General features: G+C 35.5%; 1 protein-coding gene, 1 long non-coding RNA gene and 1 pseudogene across 2 annotated transcripts in view; 2 read left to right on the top strand and 1 right to left on the bottom strand.

The window, feature by feature from the left end:
* LOC107715507 (uncharacterized) overlaps positions 1–272 on the top strand; it is a 17,891-nt gene extending 17,619 nt beyond the window's left edge. Inside the window, exon 3 of the long non-coding RNA XR_001637099.1 lies at positions 204–272. This is a non-coding gene — a long non-coding RNA (uncharacterized LOC107715507). The remainder of the gene's footprint in view (positions 1–203) is intronic.
* A 5,303-nt stretch (positions 273–5,575) lies between these two features.
* LOC107715506 (agouti-signaling protein-like) lies at positions 5,576–8,275 on the top strand. Its single transcript, XM_016521661.1, has 3 exons — positions 5,576–5,858; positions 7,344–7,417; positions 7,649–8,275. Exons 1-3 carry the CDS (start codon positions 5,711–5,713, stop codon positions 7,820–7,822), a joined length of 396 nt encoding a protein of 131 aa, XP_016377147.1. The 5' UTR covers positions 5,576–5,710; the 3' UTR covers positions 7,823–8,275.
* Positions 8,276–19,752: 11,477 nt separating this feature from the next.
* LOC107715501 (uncharacterized) overlaps positions 19,753–20,955 on the bottom strand; it is a 31,068-nt pseudogene continuing 29,865 nt past the window's right edge.

Genomic DNA, 20,955 nt, shown 5'->3' with positions numbered 1-20,955 from the left:
TGTTGTTGGCTTAGGTCTGTTTTTATAACCACAAAAAATATTATCTTAATACTTTGTAAACTATTATTTTAAGTAACAAAACCATAGTTAATTTGTGGTTACCATGGCTACAAGAACCATGATTTTTGGCCATGGCTAACTTTCGTAAGGGAACATGGAAACTCAGAGAGAATATAGATGCGTTGGTGGTGGTGAAGTATTAGACATTAAAACACGTTGTTAACGTCAACAGCCAAAAAAGTTTCACAGGATTATGAATGTACCTGAAAGTGATCTTTTTTTTCCTTTCTCACCGCCGGATTGCTGATGTCTTTTCACGGGAATAGTTGTCCGTCAATTATGATCATTTGCATTCAGCCGCAAACATGAGGTACGAGCGGGCGCGGATGCGGGAATTGCGCGTCACGTGTGCTTAGCCTACTGCGTTCACCGTAAAATGCATTTTATATTTGTATTTATGTATATGTACATGTTAATATTAATATAGAATGAAAGTTATTTTTTTGAGCAACTGGGATGGTGCCCCTCTGGGACTTGGTGCCCTACGTAAACTGCGTACTCTGCGTATAGGGAGCGGCGGTACTGCATGTTTGACTTTATTTACACACTGTCGATTACTCATAATGTGCCTCTTGTGATGTCCATGAAGAAGTTTCACATGAGTAAGGGCGTAGTTTTGGTTTGAACATTGGGGGGGTTGAAGAGTGAACTGTTTTAGAGTCTCCGGATCATTCTCACTCATAAGGTTTATTTGTTTGTTTGTTTGCTTATATATTTATTTTAATTAAAAAGTAATGCGTTACTTTACTAGTTACTTGAAAAAGTAATCTGATTACGTAACTCGCGTTACTCGTAATGCGTTACCCCTAACACTGGTTATTTTTGTGAAATGGTCTTTCGCGCTATCATCTATGCAAAGTTGGTGCAATAAAGTAACATCATAGTTAACAATTGCTTGTTTACATAGGATATATATATGTAATGCATTTTATATTATTTAGGCACTTATAAGCTATAGTTTTACAGAATGTTCTAATTCAACATGCCATGGAAAGTCAATCCAACTTAACATTTTCTTCATATATATAATTCTAGTAAAGGTGGTCATGAGAAGTTTAAAAAGATCTTAATATATGTTAGTGCTGGTTCAAGACTGTTTTCTCCTCTTTTCATCAGTCTTTTTAGTTTATTTGTCTTTTTTAGATACTGTTTGACTTTCTCCATAGCATTTTAAAGTGGCTGGGGGGGTTGTACTTGCTCATTTTGGCTATTGGAGGGGGGGGGGGGGTTATATTCCCCCTATCCCACCGGCAAACTACGCCCTGCACATGAGCCAAGCTATCGATTACCGTCACATAGCAATATGTTTGTTTGAGTATGTTTGGGATTGTTTTAGCTGACATATGGCATCGCTTTTCTGCCACAAACTTTGTAATGCAAACTGCGTTCTACAAAGACTAAATGCTTAATATTGATTTTGTGAAAGAAGAAATGTTTAATTTTGTTGTTTCACTGGTCCATAGAACAGTGGTCTTGAACTTCGTGCTTAAATCCTAGTTGTGTGAAAACTCAAATCTTCAGTAGTATTCTGTTGTATGAGACTCAATGTGGAAACCCACCCCATGTAGAATAAAACAGCTTTTCTTAGACTACTGTCTTCATCTCGTGTGAGTGGACATCATTTTAAACATTTTAACAAAATTGCTTTCTCTTTATTTTATTTTTTACTTTACATTTAAAACTTTTAATGGGGAAAAAATGAAAAAATGGAAAAAGTTACCTTTGAAATTACCTTTAAAAAAAACTTCTGCAAAATTTCTGCAAAATGAAATTCAAGGAAGGAAAATAAATAAATGTTATTCCATGATTTACTCACCCTCAATTCACCTAACCTACGTCCTACGCCATCCACTGGAACGCCACTCTCTCGTGAATGCGCTTACGACTAGCTAGAGACTGCGGTTTATAAAGTTATGTATATTTTCTTACACAAACGCACTGCTTCACTTCAGAAGTCTTTTATTAACCCCCTGGAGCCATGTGGAGTACATTTCATGATGGATGGATGAACTTTTTTGGGCTTCTACATCTCGGCCCCATTCAGTCCCCATTTATTACACTGGTTGTTGTATGTATTGCGAAAATGAAGGGTAATGCAGGATAATGCAGATTGCCTTTGAAAATAACACCACCTGCAGTAAACACTGATAGTGTGAAAATAATGAAATGTGATATAAAAACTTCTTTAAAAAACATTTGCAGGAGCAGCCACGCCATTTTAGCTTGCTTTTAGCCATTCAACTCTTTTATTGTGTCATGACTCTTGTTTCACGGGACTCGCACCTGAGCACTTCACATCGCAAGTGCAATGCTGTACCAGGTAATCACCGAATACTTTATCAGAAAAGTTATATACAGCCTTGGATACTGTATGTATATATATATATATATATATATATATACAGTCCTACGTCATTCGCCCGGAACGGCTTCCGTCTACGGCAGTTAGCGGAAGTGAGAGAAAAGTGTTCATAATGTTTGAAATATGGATATTTTTCTTACAAAAACGCATTGATTCGCTACAGAAGACCTGCATTCACCCCCCGGAGCGGTGTGAGGGACATTTTATTACGGATGTGCACGCTTTATTTGACTACTTTTGGACTGTTGAACAAAAACACCCGCCTACTCCCATTCTAATGCTTGCCAGAGCCAGGATCATTTTTCATATAACTCAGATTGGATTCGTCTAAAAGAAGAAAGTCATATACACCTAGGATGCTTCGAGAGCGAGTAAAACATGGGCTAGTTTTCATTTTTGGGTGAACTAACCCTTTAAGGCCACTAGTGTTCATTTCAGCTGGATGCTGAATTGAATGTGTAGATCGTAATCAGGTTAGATGCCATACTGAATTTCACACAGATGAAAATGAGACTGTGAAGACTGTAAGCTTTTCCCTCATAATGATATGCACTGTATAAAGGTCCTACAGTAAATCAAGTTTTTGAAAGTTTTTGTTTACTGAAAGTTTTTTTCATAAAGACTTATAAGCTGAACAATCCATATGTTGTTAAACAACAGTACAATCCACTGAATGCACTGTGCTCCTATCCTTGTTTTCACTCCTGTCAGAAATTAAATATGCCACATACCTGACTAAGATCTAAAGGTACGTTTTAAGTTTGCAAAAATGTCATTTGAGGCTTTTTATTAGTCCTTTCTCAAAATACCCCCAAAATTGTCAAACAAGAAGCTATTGATGTAAAGCATCATTAGTACGTGTGATATAAGAGTTGTTTATAAGTTAAAGTTCTTGCACCGAACACATTTCTGTAACATAAGGGAGCCATTAGAGGCTTGTCAGCACATGTGCATTTGAAAGTATAGTCTTGAACATTGAGGCACTTTCGGGCAGACAAGTATTACAGCAGAAACCAAATTCCTTTTCTAAATAGGAAATACAGTAACAACGGCACAGCTCTGGAAGGAGATTTGACCATATGGAACGAAGACGGTTGAGTGACAGTTTGGCAGTGATGTGTGTGACACTGGTGGTTTTCTGAAAAATCAACGAACAGAGTCCGGGGCCGGGCAGGCACTTGCATTCACTTGCATTTTATCAGGCATGAAAACGGCAAGATATCAGGGATTACTCAAGACCGTATTACACAAGGGACTCCTGAAACCTCTGGGATAAGATGAGTATCTACACATGGTAGAGAGTAAATGTTGATACAGGACTAATGGATGGAGCAGGGAAATTAGATAAATTACAACCAGAACGTGTGTTAATTTGTCTGGGGAAATGCATCGTTTGGCATTATTTTACTATTGCTTTAACAACAATCTGAGCTGACATGAATTCCACAAGTTTGTGCAAATCCTGATGATCATGTTATCCGGCATCGTTTTAGAAGACTCCACATTTAATTTGATTAGAGACCTAGAAATACTTCGAAAAAGACCTAGAAGGAAAACTTGAAATCGCATCATATGACCCCTTTAAACATTTCTTCTTCCACATAACGCTTCATTGGTTTACATTTTTCAAAATGCTGAAACTTTTATCCCCAGGATTAAATGAGAAATGGTTTTTGATGCCATATCAGAATTTTGGATCCCATTTGATGTTTTTCACCTTGTCTTATTGCAGTTATCTACAGGTGAAGCTGACGTATCTTAAATACCAGCCCCTATTAACAAGACTACATTGCACACGCACACACACAAGGGGTACAGGAGAGATTTACATGAGTACAGTCAAATGAACTCCGCTTATCTCCCAGACCATTATCTTTAGATGTAACTATGCTGTATATCAATACAAAATGCATTTCCCTGCCAACATACTGCAGAGAACTGCATTTTAACCTTATGTAACCAAGTTTATGGTGGTTTCAGATAGACTAATAAGAACTCAGGAATGTTGATTACAGTGCTCATCTTGATCAGCAACATTTTAATGTTGCGAAAGTGGAGTATATCTCTCCACGTTTTTTACAAAAATGAAAATTTGCTGAAAATGTACTCACCCTTAGGCCATCCAAATTGGAACAGATTTGGAGAAATTTAGCAATGCATCACTTGATCATCCAAGTGGATCCTCTGCAGTGAATGGGTGCCGTCAGAATGAGAGTCCAAACAGCTGATAAAAACATTACAATAATCCACAAGTAGTCCATCAAATAATGCCTTGTGATGTGAAAAGCTGTATGTTTGTAAGAAAAACTAAATCCATCTTTAATGCATGTGAACTTTAAAGGGTCACTGCTAACCAAAATATGAGTTCATAATCCATAACAATGTTTCCTCCAGTAGAAAAGTGCATCTAAAGCTATATTACGAATAGGGGACTCATATTTTAGCCAGAAGCAACAGTTTGAAGTTAAAAACGCAATAATGATGAATTTATTACAAGCGTGCAGCTTTTTAATTCATTAGACAATAACTGATGGACTGAACTTGTGTGAATTATTGTGATGTGGAACATTGGGTCAAAATTAATAGTTCCTAGCACTTGCCGAATAAACATTTCTCAGAAACAATATGCTGCAGTGAAATGATTTATAAAAGTTTAGTTGAACCCAGGCAAACCTGTAAAGTAAATCACTTTCAGATAACTCACTGTCACAGTGTTGAAATATCATATTATGAATTAGTGCGCAGTATCCATAATTCTAAACGGGTTGTATTAAAAGTGTGGGAACAAAGATTTATTTAGCATTAAATTAGATTCATCAGGTGCTATTATATAACATGGGATTGTTTGAGGTCACCTGGAACTGGTATTGATTACAAAATGTGATGCAACTGTATTTACAACCAAAATGTATATACAGTAGCCACAGATGCCTCTTAAGCTATGAAAGAGCAATCTATAGCATAATACTTTCCTCTGGGTAAGAAAAGAAAATGCATTTGTGTGATGGAAACACAACATGTGTGTGTGTGTGTGTGTGTCTGTGTGTGTGTGTGTGAATGACTGGCAACACACATCATGTTCGTGGAGCTGTGATAGATGAGTGAAAGGCACAGACACACTTGGGCCGAGTGTTGAATGAGGAGTGCTGTCTCGGAGTGGGCGTGGGTGTGGGTGAGTTTGGGCTTTATAAACGCAGCGAATGGGCTTCAGCGCGGACCTCACTTGTTGAGTGATCTCTAGGAGGACAGTCTGCCGCGAGCCTGACACACACTCCGTTCGATCGGAAAATGACGACGGCAATGATGAAAGGATTTGTGCTGTTCGTCTGCTTGTTCTTCACAGTTGTTCAGTCCATCACATGCGAGGCCAACAGGATAGACGCGCGCAAAAAGCACGAAAACGACGTGGCGCACCACAGCTCTGCCACAACAGCAGGTAACATATTATATTTGAATTGAAATGAATAGAAAATTTTATAATTTAAGCAGCGACCAGTATTTAATGTTTAATTGAATATAATGATAGTTACAGTATAACAAAATGTAAATATTTGCATGCATCCACATATTATTGTATTATAAAAATAATATTAACTTAACCAGCAGCCTAAAACGAACATTTAATATTCAATTTATAGTGACTGTGTATAACGTATATAATTATATTCAATTATATCAAATTATAATTACTTTATATAAATATATTAAATGATAGAATAGGTCTATTTTAATTCAAATGAATAAAATATAGTAATTTAACCATCAGCCTGAATCCAACATTTAATATTATATTATATAATGACAGTTTACTAAAGATAAAAGTTAATGTTACAGTTACTATTATTACATTATATTATAAAAGTAATTATATCTTAATTATATATATATATATATATATATATATATACACACACACACACACACAGTATAATGCATATAGTTGTCTGTATGCACATATTGTTATATTATAAAAAAGTAATTGTATTTTAATTACAATAAATTAAAATATATTAATTTAACCATCAGGCTAAATCCATCATTTAATATTCCATTTAATGTAATGATAGTTACTGTTACTGCATATAATATAATATATAGTTGTATCTATGTATCCAATGCTATATTATATTATTTATAAAATAACTATATATATTAATTAATAGAAATATAATGATTTAACCATGCAGCAGAATTTAATTTTAATTTAGTATGATAGTTACGGTTTAAAATATAATGTGTATAGATGTATATATTGATAACCAGGTGATTAATTTAGTATAAGACTAGATATTATTTGTATCCACTACATCTGTAATGTTATACCCGATCTGCTTAACCTGAGCTTTTTATTTTGAATCTTTCATATTGCATTTTTGCAGGCTACTTTGCAATGTTTAAATGCTTGTGTGTGTGTTCCCCTTGATAAAACACCTGCTTGGCCTGAATTCACTGATGAATTAAGACATTTTACCATGCCTTCTGATGACATTTTATCGTTTACTACTGATCACATGACGTTAGATCATTCACTATGCCACCTGACGACGTGCTGCTTTTCACACATACTGTAACCAGGCCAGTATAAACATGCTTTCCAAACACAAAAGCTTCTTTTCTTCTCTGGGATTTGCAGCTACTGTTAACGTCACTAATGAGGCTTAGAAGAAAACCGATTTTTTTAGCATTTGTCCACGCACAGTCTCACCATTCACTAGCCTGCCCTCAACAGCTCCAGTGAAAGGCTCATTATTTTCGTCAGGCATCTCATGTGAACAGGCTGACGGGAAAAATCTACCACTGTCTCTTTCAAGTGCCACCTGGGTTTCTTCCACTTAAGCGTGGAATGATAACATGTGAACTCCCTAAAAAGCACAAATGCATAAACGCGTTTACAGTCCTAATTCTGTGCATCTCCCAACAGGAGCGTGGAATCCGAAGCCAAAAAGACTCTTTGCCAGGACTCGCTATCTGTCTCAGCAGAGACATCATGTGGTGGTACGTTCCACACATCACACCGTCTCCTTAAACGTGGACCATAACACAACAAACCCAACATTGTTCAAGTGGACTAATGCACATCTGTCCTTTTGCAAGAGCAATATAATATTCCTTCTTGGAAATCTTTTGAGTTAATCCTTTTTACATTAAAACGCTTGAGAAAATAGAACTGCATTAGTTGTTCTTTACTCTGTTCATTCGTTTCTCATGAAAATATGTGTCCTCCAGAGACCTAAGCCCAGGTCTGAGGCGGTTTCTCCAGCGCGGCGCTGCGCCGGTCTGATGGAGAGCTGCTCCTCGCTCACTCCCTGCTGTGACCCATGTGCTTCCTGTCACTGCAGGCTCTTCAACACCATCTGCCACTGCTGGAGACTCGGACACCTCTGCCCCAAGAAGACCTAATCACCCCAGACGCACATATATGTATCGATGCTTCTCAGTTGCTTTCACTTTAGCTCTGCACATTGGACATCAAATGTTGTTTAGCGTACAAAAACAAAGTCATGAAAAGTTGCTTCTTGGTTAGTTTATAAATATTTCTTGAAGTTTGATGGTATCTCGTTCCCAGCTTTCAACAATTCACCAAAGCCATTTTTGTTTGTTTTTTGGTGATGGCACATCTGTCTAATTTGACTCACTTCTACCAAAGATTGGGCCAAAATACTGCTCGAGTTTAGTTGCATACTTTGATGTTCCAGGAATATTCCGTACAGCTGGCATAATGTTGATTACCACAGAAATGATTTCGACCCATCTCGTGTTTTCTTTAAAACAAGCAGAAAGCACAGGCACTACATTAAGTGAATGAGGCCAATTTTTGGAGGATTTAAAAACTTTGATTTTATAAAAGCTCCTACGTAATTTTTTTATTTTTTTTGTATTGCAGCGGTGAAGCTGTTTAAATCATTTGTATAGTCATTTAAGGTTTTAGAATTGACAAGTTGCAAAATTGGAAATAACTGTAGACAGAAAAGGTTAGTAAGCGACTGAAATCATATGAAAACTAATATTGTTTATGTGCGGTTGCATTGCTGAAGCAGTGAGTATTTCAACATTCACAGATTACCTCCGTTCACTTTTTTGTGAATTGTCAGTGTAACACAGCAAAGGCGCAACATGTCGGCGCGCTGCCCACGAGGCCATCGGCGCCAACAAAACGTCTGCTTTTTTAAAGAAAAAGAGGGACAAGTGGAGATTCATATTTGTGGTAATAAACGCAACGCAGTTGAATCTGGAATATTCCTTTAATAAACAAATATAAAGCATTTTGGTTCCTCTTTACAATAAGGTTTCATTTGTAAACATTATGAACTTACAATGAAAAATAATATTCATTTCAACATTTACTAATAGCTTATCAAAATCAAACGTTGTTATCTGTTAATATTATTAAATGGACCTGAGCTAACATGAACTAACAAAGAACCTTTTTTTTTTTTGGTTAACAAAGATTAATAAATGCTGTAACAAATGAACTGCTCATTTAGTTCATGTTAATTCATGCATTGCCTTATTGTAAAGTGTTGCAAGCTTTTTTTCTCTTGCATTTAGCAAATATTTGTTCAGAACAGACCTCCAGATCCACCATATGAGAACCACTGTTATATAACACACATGCAGCTGTGCACCTTTGCTTCTACACACTCTCATACTGCTATGTAGCACGCCATGGATCATACATGACATTTAACTGCACAGTGAATGTTTAGCATATGACTCGAGTTATTCGCTCTCTTTTTGCACCATGACACTAATATGACTCGTTCGCCGACTGGAGATGTTATTACAGTTAACTCTTGTAGAATTCATGCTGGCAAAGTTTAATTTTTGTTGTTATTCTCAATATTTTTCAACCTTTGTTAAGCAAGGGGCATATACCGTTTCACTTGTACAGAATCAATGTAACAGTGCCTAAAAAAGCTTTAAATTAGACAAGTCATTTTAGGTGCAGTAAATGTGAATCTAATGTTATCCTCATACTGTGATCTTTTAATAATACGTTTTAAGATGCTCATTTCTACTGTGATGATTCCACTGTCATGTTTTTGATTTCTACACACACACAAAAAAAGTATATGTGGATGTCAAGTAGACGCTATTGTGGATGAAATGTTGTCATCGTTATATATTTCTATGCACTGTCAGGTCATATTGACTGAATATTATTAGAAAAAAATCATAAATAAAAACATGTTCAGTGTGCTTTATTTGTAATAAAAAAAACATTTAGAACTGCATCATGGGAACTTTACTTTCCGCTATAATACTTCTTAAAGGAACTGTTCACCCAAAAATGAAAATTGGCTAAAAAAAAAAAGTTACTGACACATATCATGTAGGTGAGTTTGTTTCTTTATCTGAACAGATCTGGAGAAATTTAGCATTATATCACTTGTTCACTAAAGGATCCTCTGCAGTGAATGGGTGCCGTCAGAATGAGAGTCCAAAAAAAACATCACAATAATCCACAAGCAGTGTAAGTAATCAACAAGCTGTGTATCTGTAATAAAAAAATCCATAATTAAAACTTTTTAAACTTCAAAACATTGCTTACATCTAAAATACAAGTCCTTTATCCATAATATTACTTTCTCCAGTGAAAAAAGTAATCTTGTCTGAATCAGAAGAGAAATATGCACCGATTTTGATGTGAGAAAACAACAGGGGAAGGACTTTTGCACTGGAAGAAGCATTATTATGGATTATGGACTTACATTTTGGCCAGAAGTGACGGTTTAAAGTTAATATGCATTAATGATGTATTTGTTTCTTACAAACTTGCAGCACTTGACAACATTAATTGATAGACTGGAGTGATAATAAACCAACATATTGAAGTACTAATATCTGTTTTGAACCATTGTAATGCACTGATAACCACCAAAAACTGGTTGTGATGAGAAAGTCACATGATGAACCAAAGCTCATCACAAACAGCTTTTCTATGAGCTGAGGAGGGCAATACTTACAGTATATATAGAAGGTGCACAATGTCATTCACACAAACACTAAACCCCATCATGGTGACACACATGATACTACTGTAAATTATACAATTACTTTTTCTTTTTCACTTCCAAAAACCATATTTTTAACAGTATTTTACTGTAAAATCACATTAAATGTAATTACATTTATTCACCGTATATAGTATGGAAACTTACTGTTAACCAGTTAACAGGTTTTTACTGTAGCATTTTTACAGTCTTTTACTGTTAAAATCACAATCATTTTTTACAGTGTAGAGTGCAAAGCTAAAGTCAGTTAAATATATGTTACTTAAACTAAAGATTTTAAAGAATTGTTGATAATAAGGGATGACATTCAAGCAGCATTTTAAGCATTTGTTTTGTTGTTGTAGCAACAGGAATAAGAACTCACAAAAAAGAAGTAGGCCTATACTTCAAGCTTCTTTTATTTAGTAAACTTAAGTAAAAGTTTACTTTATGTTGTAAGTATGCTAATATCAGTTTATTAAGTATACTATTTACATACTGGGACTAAATGTATCAGTTTTAGTTTATTAAAGTGTAGTTTTTAAGTGTAACAGAAGTAGTCCACAACTAGTTTACTTTTAAGCTTCACAAATTTACTGTAAACTATACTACAAGTAAACTTGTATTATAATGATAATGATAGTTTACTAGTCATGTTCTTCTCAGCCCATTTTTACCTTATGTAAACTTTAATGGTTTTTATACCTCAAGTATAGTTGTAAGCTTTCTTTAAGTGAGCATACTTACATTTGAGCATGTATATGTTATTTTTGTACTTTAAGCATACTGTATACTTTAAGCAATCTGTCTGAGCTATACTTAATCTAGTCCCACATAAAATATGAGGTCTGGTGAACAGAGAATCTAACTCTTGTCCTTAGATTGCGGTTAAAGCATAGAGGGGATAGAGCCTTTGCTATTGCTGGCCCTAGGGGCTTATATCAGATCGGCACAGTCTTTAACTGCTTTTAGATCATCTCTTAAAACCTTTTTTTTTTCCTTGGCTTTCAACACATTGTGAGCTTCCATCCTGAATGTGTGATTTCGTTTTATGTTTTGTTCAGCACTTTGGTCAGCCGCGCTTGCTTTGTTTTTAAATGTGCTATATAAATCAAACAAACTTGAAACTTATTTAGGTATTAATTTTTATAACTGAAATATACTTTTAACTGTACTTTACGTAGACTTAATTATACTTTTCTCAAGTATAGCTTGATCAATACTTTAGTATAATTTTGGGTTACACTTTATTTTAAGGTTTCCCTGTTACAGTGTAATTATACATTTAAGTACTGAGTAATGTTAATTAACATGAACTTACTTTATGGTTAGGATTAGGGTTCGGCTTAGGGTTACTTGCATGTAATTATGAATAATTTATTGTTATTATAATAGTAAGTATATGTAACGTGTAACAAGGACACCTTTAAATAAAGTGTTACCTAATTTGTTATATCGCTGATAAAAAGCAGTACTAAAAGTAGAGTATTTATTTTTAGTTATTATTAACTTATTGTTAGTTTAAAAGAACTACTAGGACTTAAAGGTTTTGGTGACACTTCAGTTTAATCGAAACTGTGGACCTGCAAATCATACTTTGTGTGAAAAGGAATAAAAGTTGTGGGAGTTTTACTGCCTCTAGTGTTCATTTCAACTGGAAACTGCAGCGATTTGTATGTATAAGTCTGTTTTTATACAGTCTATGGTATAAGTAGGCCTACGTTTTTTGAGTTTGATGTAGGTGTAGGTAGAGGCACGTATTTCCAATGAGCCTATGTTATTTAATTATTATTATTATTATTATTATTATTATTATGGACCCACTTTATATCAAGGCCCAGGGCAAATTAGAGTTAGAGCACAATTTCTTAAAAGCGCTGATGGGAGGGGAAAATTCTGCGGGTGATTTACTGACAAGAGCAGCACAAATTACCGCCTGCTTTAAGACATGCTTATTTGGGTGTTAAATAATGGTGTTAAATAAAAAGTAATTAAATAATAATAAAACAAGTAATTTGACGAGCGCAAACATTAGTAAATCGCATTGCGTGATTCATTTTAATACTCTCCTCCCATAAATTTTGTGTCTGAAAGAGAAGCTCCTACAAATGCATATTCAATAAGGTGCAAAAAGAAATGTGTCCATGCCTTTTCAGTGCTTATTTTTCACTGCACGTCTTTAGTAAATCCTACTATTTTAATGTCGTTTACATGATGCGGAAGCAAGCGCATGCGTCGTGATACTGTCTCCACAATGGCGGCACGCCACAGCATACGGGATGAGGAGGAGAAGAATTAATACATGGCAATGTTAATGTGTTTGGTCTTGGTGGAATAGATCTGCTTACACTGCTACAGCAGAGCAAGTACAGAGAACTGCCAATACATCCACAGACATGCTGCTGTGAGCATGTAAGAATTACTGCTGCTGCATATATAACATATACAGTACAAAATAACCCTTATATATGACATTCATGAAATGACCCTGTAGCAGATATATACAGGTGGAGCTGGGGGAGGTGAAGGGCACGCTGCTACAGCAAGCACTAGCCGAGTATTTGAATGTTGAGCAGCAAGCTCATTGGCTGCTGATGCAACAAATACTAATCGGCTCTGCCATGTGAATAGTGATGTGATTATATCAGATTGAGTTACAACCTGTCAGTCTGCACCATCTAAAGTTTCATGACAGAACTTTGTATGTAATAGCAAAGTGAATTCATTTGAAAAGTATTCATTATGAAATTCATTATGAAAAGTATTCACAACCTTTATAATTGTTGTGCTTAAATTTCAGTGTAAGGGTGGTGTCCGGTTTACTGCTGACTCCAGTGAAGACATGAGGCGTCAGCTGACCTGTTTGAAAATTAACAGAGACGTGTACAAAATCATTACTATTAGTATCTTTATTATTAATACTATTGTTATTATCTAGTATGATTAATAATACACTAAAACTGAGTTTTTTTTTTAAAGTTTTTGAAACCTTTTTTTGTAATATGCAGCATTTCATGTAACCAAGAACATAGAATATTTTATTAATGAAAGAAAATAAATGTTACAAATTCTAAATGTATTTGTAAAGTTAGAAATTTAATCTTTTTATTGTTTTTACTGAATCTTTTTTTAACATATTACATGCTAGATAACTAGCATGTTAATTACTAGAGTAATAGCAATAACTACCCTATGTCTGATTACAAGCAGCTCCACAAAGTATACACAAGCATATGTAGTTCATTAGTATTATTGAATACTTTTTACTGTACTTTGACCTTTGAAGGTATTTTACCACATTAATTTCAATATACAGAAAACAGTTTTTCTAAAAATAAAAAATAATCAGCAGTTAAATAAAGATGAAACAGTTTGGACACTACACAACTTCAGTGTGTGATGGATGTTATGGATGGATTTTAATAATGAATATCCTCCTGCGTAAGCTTAAATGTGCATTAGCTCTCTACGTTGTACTTGATTCCCTGCCAATAAAAGCTTCTTAGATCTTTCTGTATTGAATTGATGGCATCCAAACACATAAGTAAGTTATATCTGCATACAGACAGCATGTGGGAGATGTTTGGCTTGTGTTCTCCCGTTACTCCTTGAAGCGGGTGCATGACAGGTTTTCCAGACATGAAGAATGGCAGAAATGTTCCTGTTACTTTTGAGTGATGATCTTGTGAGGATCATGTCAGATCAGAGCCTTGTCAAATCCCTATAAAAACTCAAATGTGCATATTTGCAGAAGAACACCCTAACAAATATTTATGGTCCTCAAGACGACAGATCTGTGGACTAGTTCTGTCATGCTGCAGATAATTCATGTGAAAGTTTATTTTTAAATATTGCGTAGTTTGTAAAAGGCTCAGGGATGGCTGGTTGTAAATATTCACAATGAAAGAGCACTTATTTAACAAGAGTTCATAAAAAGTTTATGGAACACCGATAGACTGCAAAGTGAATAAGCATCTTATGGTACCTTCCTCCCTTTCTTCATTGATGGCATAATGGGCCTCACACCAAGCCTTTAAAAAACAAAACAAAAAAAGCTTGGTAACACTTTAGTTTAGAGACCAATTTTTACTATTAACTAGTTGTTTATTTGCATGCATATTGCTAGCATATTGGCTGTTTATTAGTACTTTTAAAGCACATATTAATGCCTTATTCTGCATGTCCATATTTTAGATCCCTTAATCCGACCTAAACTTAACAACTACCTTACTAACTTTTAGGCTAATAAACAGCAGATTAGTTGTTTATTGAGACAAAAGTTGAAGTTAATAGTTAATAGTGAGAATTGGTCCTTAATAAAGCCTAATTTTCGTATAATTACTTGAGGAATATTATGTTATGAATTCAAAACAATTTCAAAATGCTGCGAGATTTGATAAATGATGCATTTGAAGGTTAGCGTCACATATCCAGCTTCATATGCTGAGTTACAACCTGTCAGTCTGCACCATCTAAAGTTTCATGACAGAACTTTGTATGTAATAGCAAAGTGAATTCATTTGAAAAGTATTCATTATGAAATTCATTATGAAAAGTATTCACAACCTTTATAATTGTTGTGCTTAAATTTCAGTGTAAGGGTGGTGTCCGGTTTACTGCTGACTCCAGTGAAGACATGAGGCGTCAGCTGACCTGTTTGAAAATTAACAGAGACGTGTACAAAATCATTACTATTAGTATCTTTATTATTAATACTATTGTTATTATCTAGTATGATTAATAATACACTAAAACTGAGTTTTTTTTTAAAAGTTTTTGAAACCTTTTTTTGTAATATGCAGCATTTCATGTAACCAAGAAATATTTTATTAATGAAAGAAAATAAATGTTACAAATTCTAAATGTATTTGTAAAGTTAGAAATTTAATCTTTTTATTGTTTTTACTGAATCTTTTTTTAACATATTACATGCTAGATAACTAGCATGTTAATTACTAGAGTAATAGCAATAACTACCCTATGTCTGATTACAAGCAGCTCCACAAAGTATACACAAGCATATGTAGTTCATTAGTATTATTGAATACTTTTTACTGTACTTTGACCTTTGAAGGTATTTTACCACATTAATTTCAATATACAGAAAACAGTTTTTCTAAAAATAAAAAATAATCAGCAGTTAAATAAAGATGAAACAGTTTGGACACTACACAACTTCAGTGTGTGATGGATGTTATGGATGGATTTTAATAATGAATATCCTCCTGCGTAAGCTTAAATGTGCATTAGCTCTCTACGTTGTACTTGATTCCCTGCCAATAAAAGCTTCTTAGATCTTTCTGTATTGAATTGATGGCATCCAAACACATAAGTAAGTTATATCTGCATACAGACAGCATGTGGGAGATGTTTGGCTTGTGTTCTCCCGTTACTCCTTGAAGCGGGTGCATGACAGGTTTTCCAGACATGAAGAATGGCAGAAATGTTCCTGTTACTTTTGAGTGATGATCTTGTGAGGATCATGTCAGATCAGAGCCTTGTCAAATCCCTATAAAAACTCAAATGTGCATATTTGCAGAAGAACACCCTAACAAATATTTATGGTCCTCAAGACGACAGATCTGTGGACTAGTTCTGTCATGCTGCAGATAATTCATGTGAAAGTTTATTTTTAAATATTGCGTAGTTTGTAAAAGGCTCAGGGATGGCTGGTTGTAAATATTCACAATGAAAGAGCACTTATTTAACAAGAGTTCATAAAAAGTTTATGGAACACCGATAGACTGCAAAGTGAATAAGCATTTTATGGTACCTTCCTCCCTTTCTTCGTTGATGGCATAATGGGCCTCACTCCAAGCCTTTAAAAAACAAAACAAAAAAAGCTTGGTAACACTTTAGTTTAGAGACCAATTTTTACTATTAACTAGTTGTTTATTAGCATGCATATTGCTAGCATATTGGCTGCTTATTAGTACTTTTAAAGCACATATTAATGCCTTATTCTGCATGTCCATATTTTAGATCCCTTAATCCGACCTAAACTTAACAACTACCTTACTAACTTTTAGGCTAATAAACAGCAGATTAGTTGTTTATTGAGACAAAAGTTGAAGTTAATAGTTAATAGTGAGAATTGGTCCTTAATAAAGCCTAATTTTCGTATAATTACTTGAGGAATATTATGTTATGAATTCAAAACAATTTCAAAATGCTGCGAGATTTGATAAATGATGCATTTGAAGGTTAGCGTCACATATCCAGCTTCATATGCATGAGTTTTCTGATTCAGTAGGTTTACTCGGTAGCTCACGCGATACGGCCACTTTAGTTTAGAGACCAATTTTTACTATTAACTAGTTGTTTATTAGCATGCATATTGCTAGCATATTGGCTGCTTATTAGTACTTTTAAAGCACATATTAATGCCTTATTCTGCATGTCCATATTTTAGATCCCTTAATCCGACCTAAACTTAACAACTACCTTACTAACTTTTAGGCTAATAAACAGCAGATTAGTTGTTTATTGAGACAAAAGTTGAAGTTAATAGTTAATAGTGAGAATTGGTCCTTAATAAAGCCTAATTTTCGTATAATTACTTGAGGAATATTATGTTATGAATTCAAAACAATTTCAAAATGCTGCGAGATTTGATAAATGATGCATTTGAAGGTTAGCGTCACATATCCAGCTTCATATGCATTTTCTTTCTGATTCAGTAGGTTTACTCGGTAGCTCACGCGATACGGCGTTCAACAAAACAGCTCAAATCCACATAAGGAAGTTAAAATAGCACGGCTGCATCAACAAATGCATTTTTATATCACTTTTGCATTTGTTAATTTAATTTAGGGTTGGGTTTGGTGTAGGGGATATTTCCAACACGATACAGCATTAACTTTTAGCGACACTCCTCCGATATTTGAATTATGAACCATCGCAATACGTACCTGAAGCAACGTAATACAAACACAGCAATACGTGCCTATATCAACGTAATAAAAACGTGCCAGGGTCACGTATTGAACCTGCGTTTTAGCGCCACTCACTGGACGTTTCACTTTGAAACTGCCGCGAAACGTGCAATAAGGTACGTAATAACGGTGCTGCAGAAATATATTTCGAGGCACGTATTTCGAATGAGCCTGGGTTGCAATTAAAGCTGCAAGCAACGTTGAAAGGGCCCTCGCACCCGGGCTCACCGCCACCTGGTGGCTTTAGGAAAACAGCGAACGGTGAGCAATATGCATTTAAAGTGGTAAATATAGGAGGAATATGTCATTTATATGTGCCAAACTTCCTTCTGCCAGCTGGTGGCGCTATGACTATAACTGAATATTGGCATGTAGATGTCTTCAAGCCAAGACTTTGATCAAACATATGAAGTTTGGTGCAGATTGAACATGGTATGTTTCAGTTAGTGTAAAACATGACATATCCTGTTGCCAATAGGTGGCGCAATGATTATAACTGTATATTGGCCTTTAGATGTCTTCAGGCCAGGACTCTTACCAAACATGTTATGTCTAGTGCAGATTGGACATTGCATGTTTAAGTTAAACATGTAAAACTGTATGTATGTAAAACAAGTAATTTCCTGTTGCCAGCAGGTGGCGTTATGATTATAACAAAATATTTGCCTTTAGATGTTTTCAGATTGGACATTGTATGGCTGAGTTACAACCACATCCTTTTCCATGGTGAAACATCGACATTTGCCAGGCCGCCAAGAACACACTCTTTAACGACAACTCAAGATCTTCGCAATTTAACATTGCAAAGGCCTTTAGAGTAGACCAGGGGTGGGCAAACTTGGCACTTCCGGGTCACTTTCCTTCAGAGTTTAGCTCCAACTCTAATCAAACACACCTAAACCAGCTAAACATTGTCTTCTAGACTACTAGAAAGCTACAGGCAGGTGAGTTTTATCAGGGTTGGATCAAATCTCTGCAGGAAAGTGACCTGGAAGGGCCAAGTTTGCCCATCACTGGAGTAGACTGACCGAATATAATGTTGATGTCATTAAATCTCTAGGAAGAGTTAGTTACAGCGTAGAACATGTCACATAACTGAATATGGGCATGTGTTCAAGACAGGACTCTTATGAAACATGTGAAGTTTGGGGCAGATCGGACATTTTATGCCTGAATTATAACAACTTCCTATTTTATGGCGATAACATCAAAGTTTGTCAGGCCGCCACGGACACACCCTTCAACGAAAACTCAAGATCTTCGCAATTTAACATCACAAAGGGTTTTAGATTACACTGACCGAATGTGGTGTTGATCTGTTTAAATCTCTTGTTTAAATATAACAGCTGAAAAAGGCAAAAACGGCACAAAACTTGCAGAGAAAATTCAAAATAACAGACTTCCTGTTGGGTTTCGAACTCCGTACCGGAGGGACTTTTTTGTTGGTATTGGTGTGTTACATGTGTCTACTAGGGATGTAACGATTACCGGTTTGACGATAAATCATGATAACGTGATAATACTGATAACCGTGATAATTTTGGTCACTATAATCGTGATAAGAAATGTTCATACCGTTACATCCCTAGTGTCTACCGAATTTCGTACATGCATGTGAAACATAGCTCGAGGGGCACTTCGTTGAAATTTTATAGGTAGCGCTATTGAGCCATTTTGCCACACCCACTTCTGAAACCCATATCAGATGCAAATTTTCACCACTTCTGGTGTGTGTGCAAAGTTTTATGAGTATTACATGAGTATTGCATTGTAACGAATTATTCAGTAGGACTGACTTCATTGAAGTGAGAATGAAAAATGAACCTAGTGGACCAAAGTGATCTGCGTCCAGACAATATGAATGCAACAAAAACTGGATACTTTTTCATTCAGTTCAGTTTTGGGTCAGCCCTTTTCAGCTGAGTTTGTCTCTTTTATAGAGGATTAAAGAGTAACTACTGATATACAAAAGGATGTGGGGAAAATATTATATAACTTGATAATTCACAAAATCATTTTTGCACACTCTGTTTATCATGAGACTTGCTATTTCATTGTGATTTTATGGTGTTTTTTACATTTCTTTTTATATATCCTGGCAACAGCAATATAATGCTTGCCATGTTGCAGATCAAATCAAAACCACAATATTTGTCAGACTAATCGCAATGTGATTTTTTGATTCTTTTTTTTTTTTTTACCAAACCGTGCAGCCCTAGCGGTTATCTGTTTAAACTATAGTTATAAGATTTCACTGCGTTTGCAGGAATACTGACCGCACTGCACTGGCAGCTCCAGTGGAACATAGTTCCGATGGCATAGATGGATACAGGCAGAGGCCAATGCACAAAAGACTGGTTTGGAAACATCTGCATGCTCATCACATACACAGCCCAGTCCTTCACACTTCATCATGAACTGCACAGGATCCACCTAAAAAAGACAGAAATTGCTTTCATCCGAAAAACAAAAAAACAAAAAACAAATGCTCATAAATGCAATGTAAAAACAAAAACAGTGTGAGAGAGAGAATTCTTCATCTGAAGCTCATTGTGTTGTTTACTATTGCATTCTTTCATTCTCTTTTTCATTTCCTCACTTCCCCCAAGGAGTGCATGTCTTTTGATCAATCTAATCAAAGGGATCTTTATATACACTGGCTTGTAATAGTTAGCACATGTCATGGAGTGAGAGGAAACTGAGTACAGTAGTTACCACTCTGAAACAGGGGCTCAGAGGAGAATTTTTGGAGGAGAACAGTAATGTGCATGACAGGGAGTCGGCAGTGCCATTCTGACAGATTTCAGCTTTCCCGCTGACACAATCTGAATCCACCTACAGTAAAGAGCATAAAAATATTATATTAGACCCACACAGTCCATGTAATGGAACTGCCTTTATTTAGTCACCCGCATGACATTCTTCTTTCCCACCAAACACAAAAATGTTGATCAATGTTGACACTGTTTTTGTTCAATTGAAGAAAGGAGGTTTGATTCTAAAAAAAATCAGGTTCCGATGACATGAGTTGACTGGATCATTCCTACAGTTTGGTGGATTTGGTGCAACAGGATTTTTGAAAAAGAAAAAACTGTAAAAATGTAATTATTATTTTGGTCTTATGAGAGGGAGAAAAATGTCTGTATATCAGAAAAAACACACTGGGCAACCTCAGGCTAGTATAACTAAACATTTTTGATAAAACAACAGGAGCTAAGAATGCTGCGCTGGTCTCTTCATGTAATAAACAGTGCGCTTTGGACATTTGGAGGTAAATTGTAATGTGAGGTTTGGGTTTTGTTTCTTGTTCATGTTTTCATGTCTTTTATTTTGGAGTTTAGTCATGGTCCCTGTTTGTGTTTTGCATCCCTTGCCCTCATGTATTCATGCCATTGGTTCTCTTGTTCATTGTGTCATGTTCTGATTGGTTGTCTTAGTCATGTGTCTTGTTTCCCATTGGTTTGTTCTTGTCATGTGACCCTCATTGTCTGCTATAAGTAGCCATCATGTTGTCATTGTGCCTTGTCGTGTATTGAAGTTGTAACCCGCTGTCGGTGAGTCTAGTCTGTTCATGCCACGTCAAGTCTGTGTATCTTGTTTGGAT

The sequence above is a fragment of the Sinocyclocheilus rhinocerous genome, unplaced genomic scaffold (genome assembly GCF_001515625.1).
Source record: "Sinocyclocheilus rhinocerous isolate Xijiao unplaced genomic scaffold, SAMN03320098_v1.1 scaffold510, whole genome shotgun sequence".
Classification (NCBI taxonomy): domain Eukaryota; kingdom Metazoa; phylum Chordata; class Actinopteri; order Cypriniformes; family Cyprinidae; genus Sinocyclocheilus; species Sinocyclocheilus rhinocerous.
The sequence above is the reverse complement of the archived record's forward strand: the minus strand, read 5'-3'. Positions and strand labels throughout refer to the sequence as shown.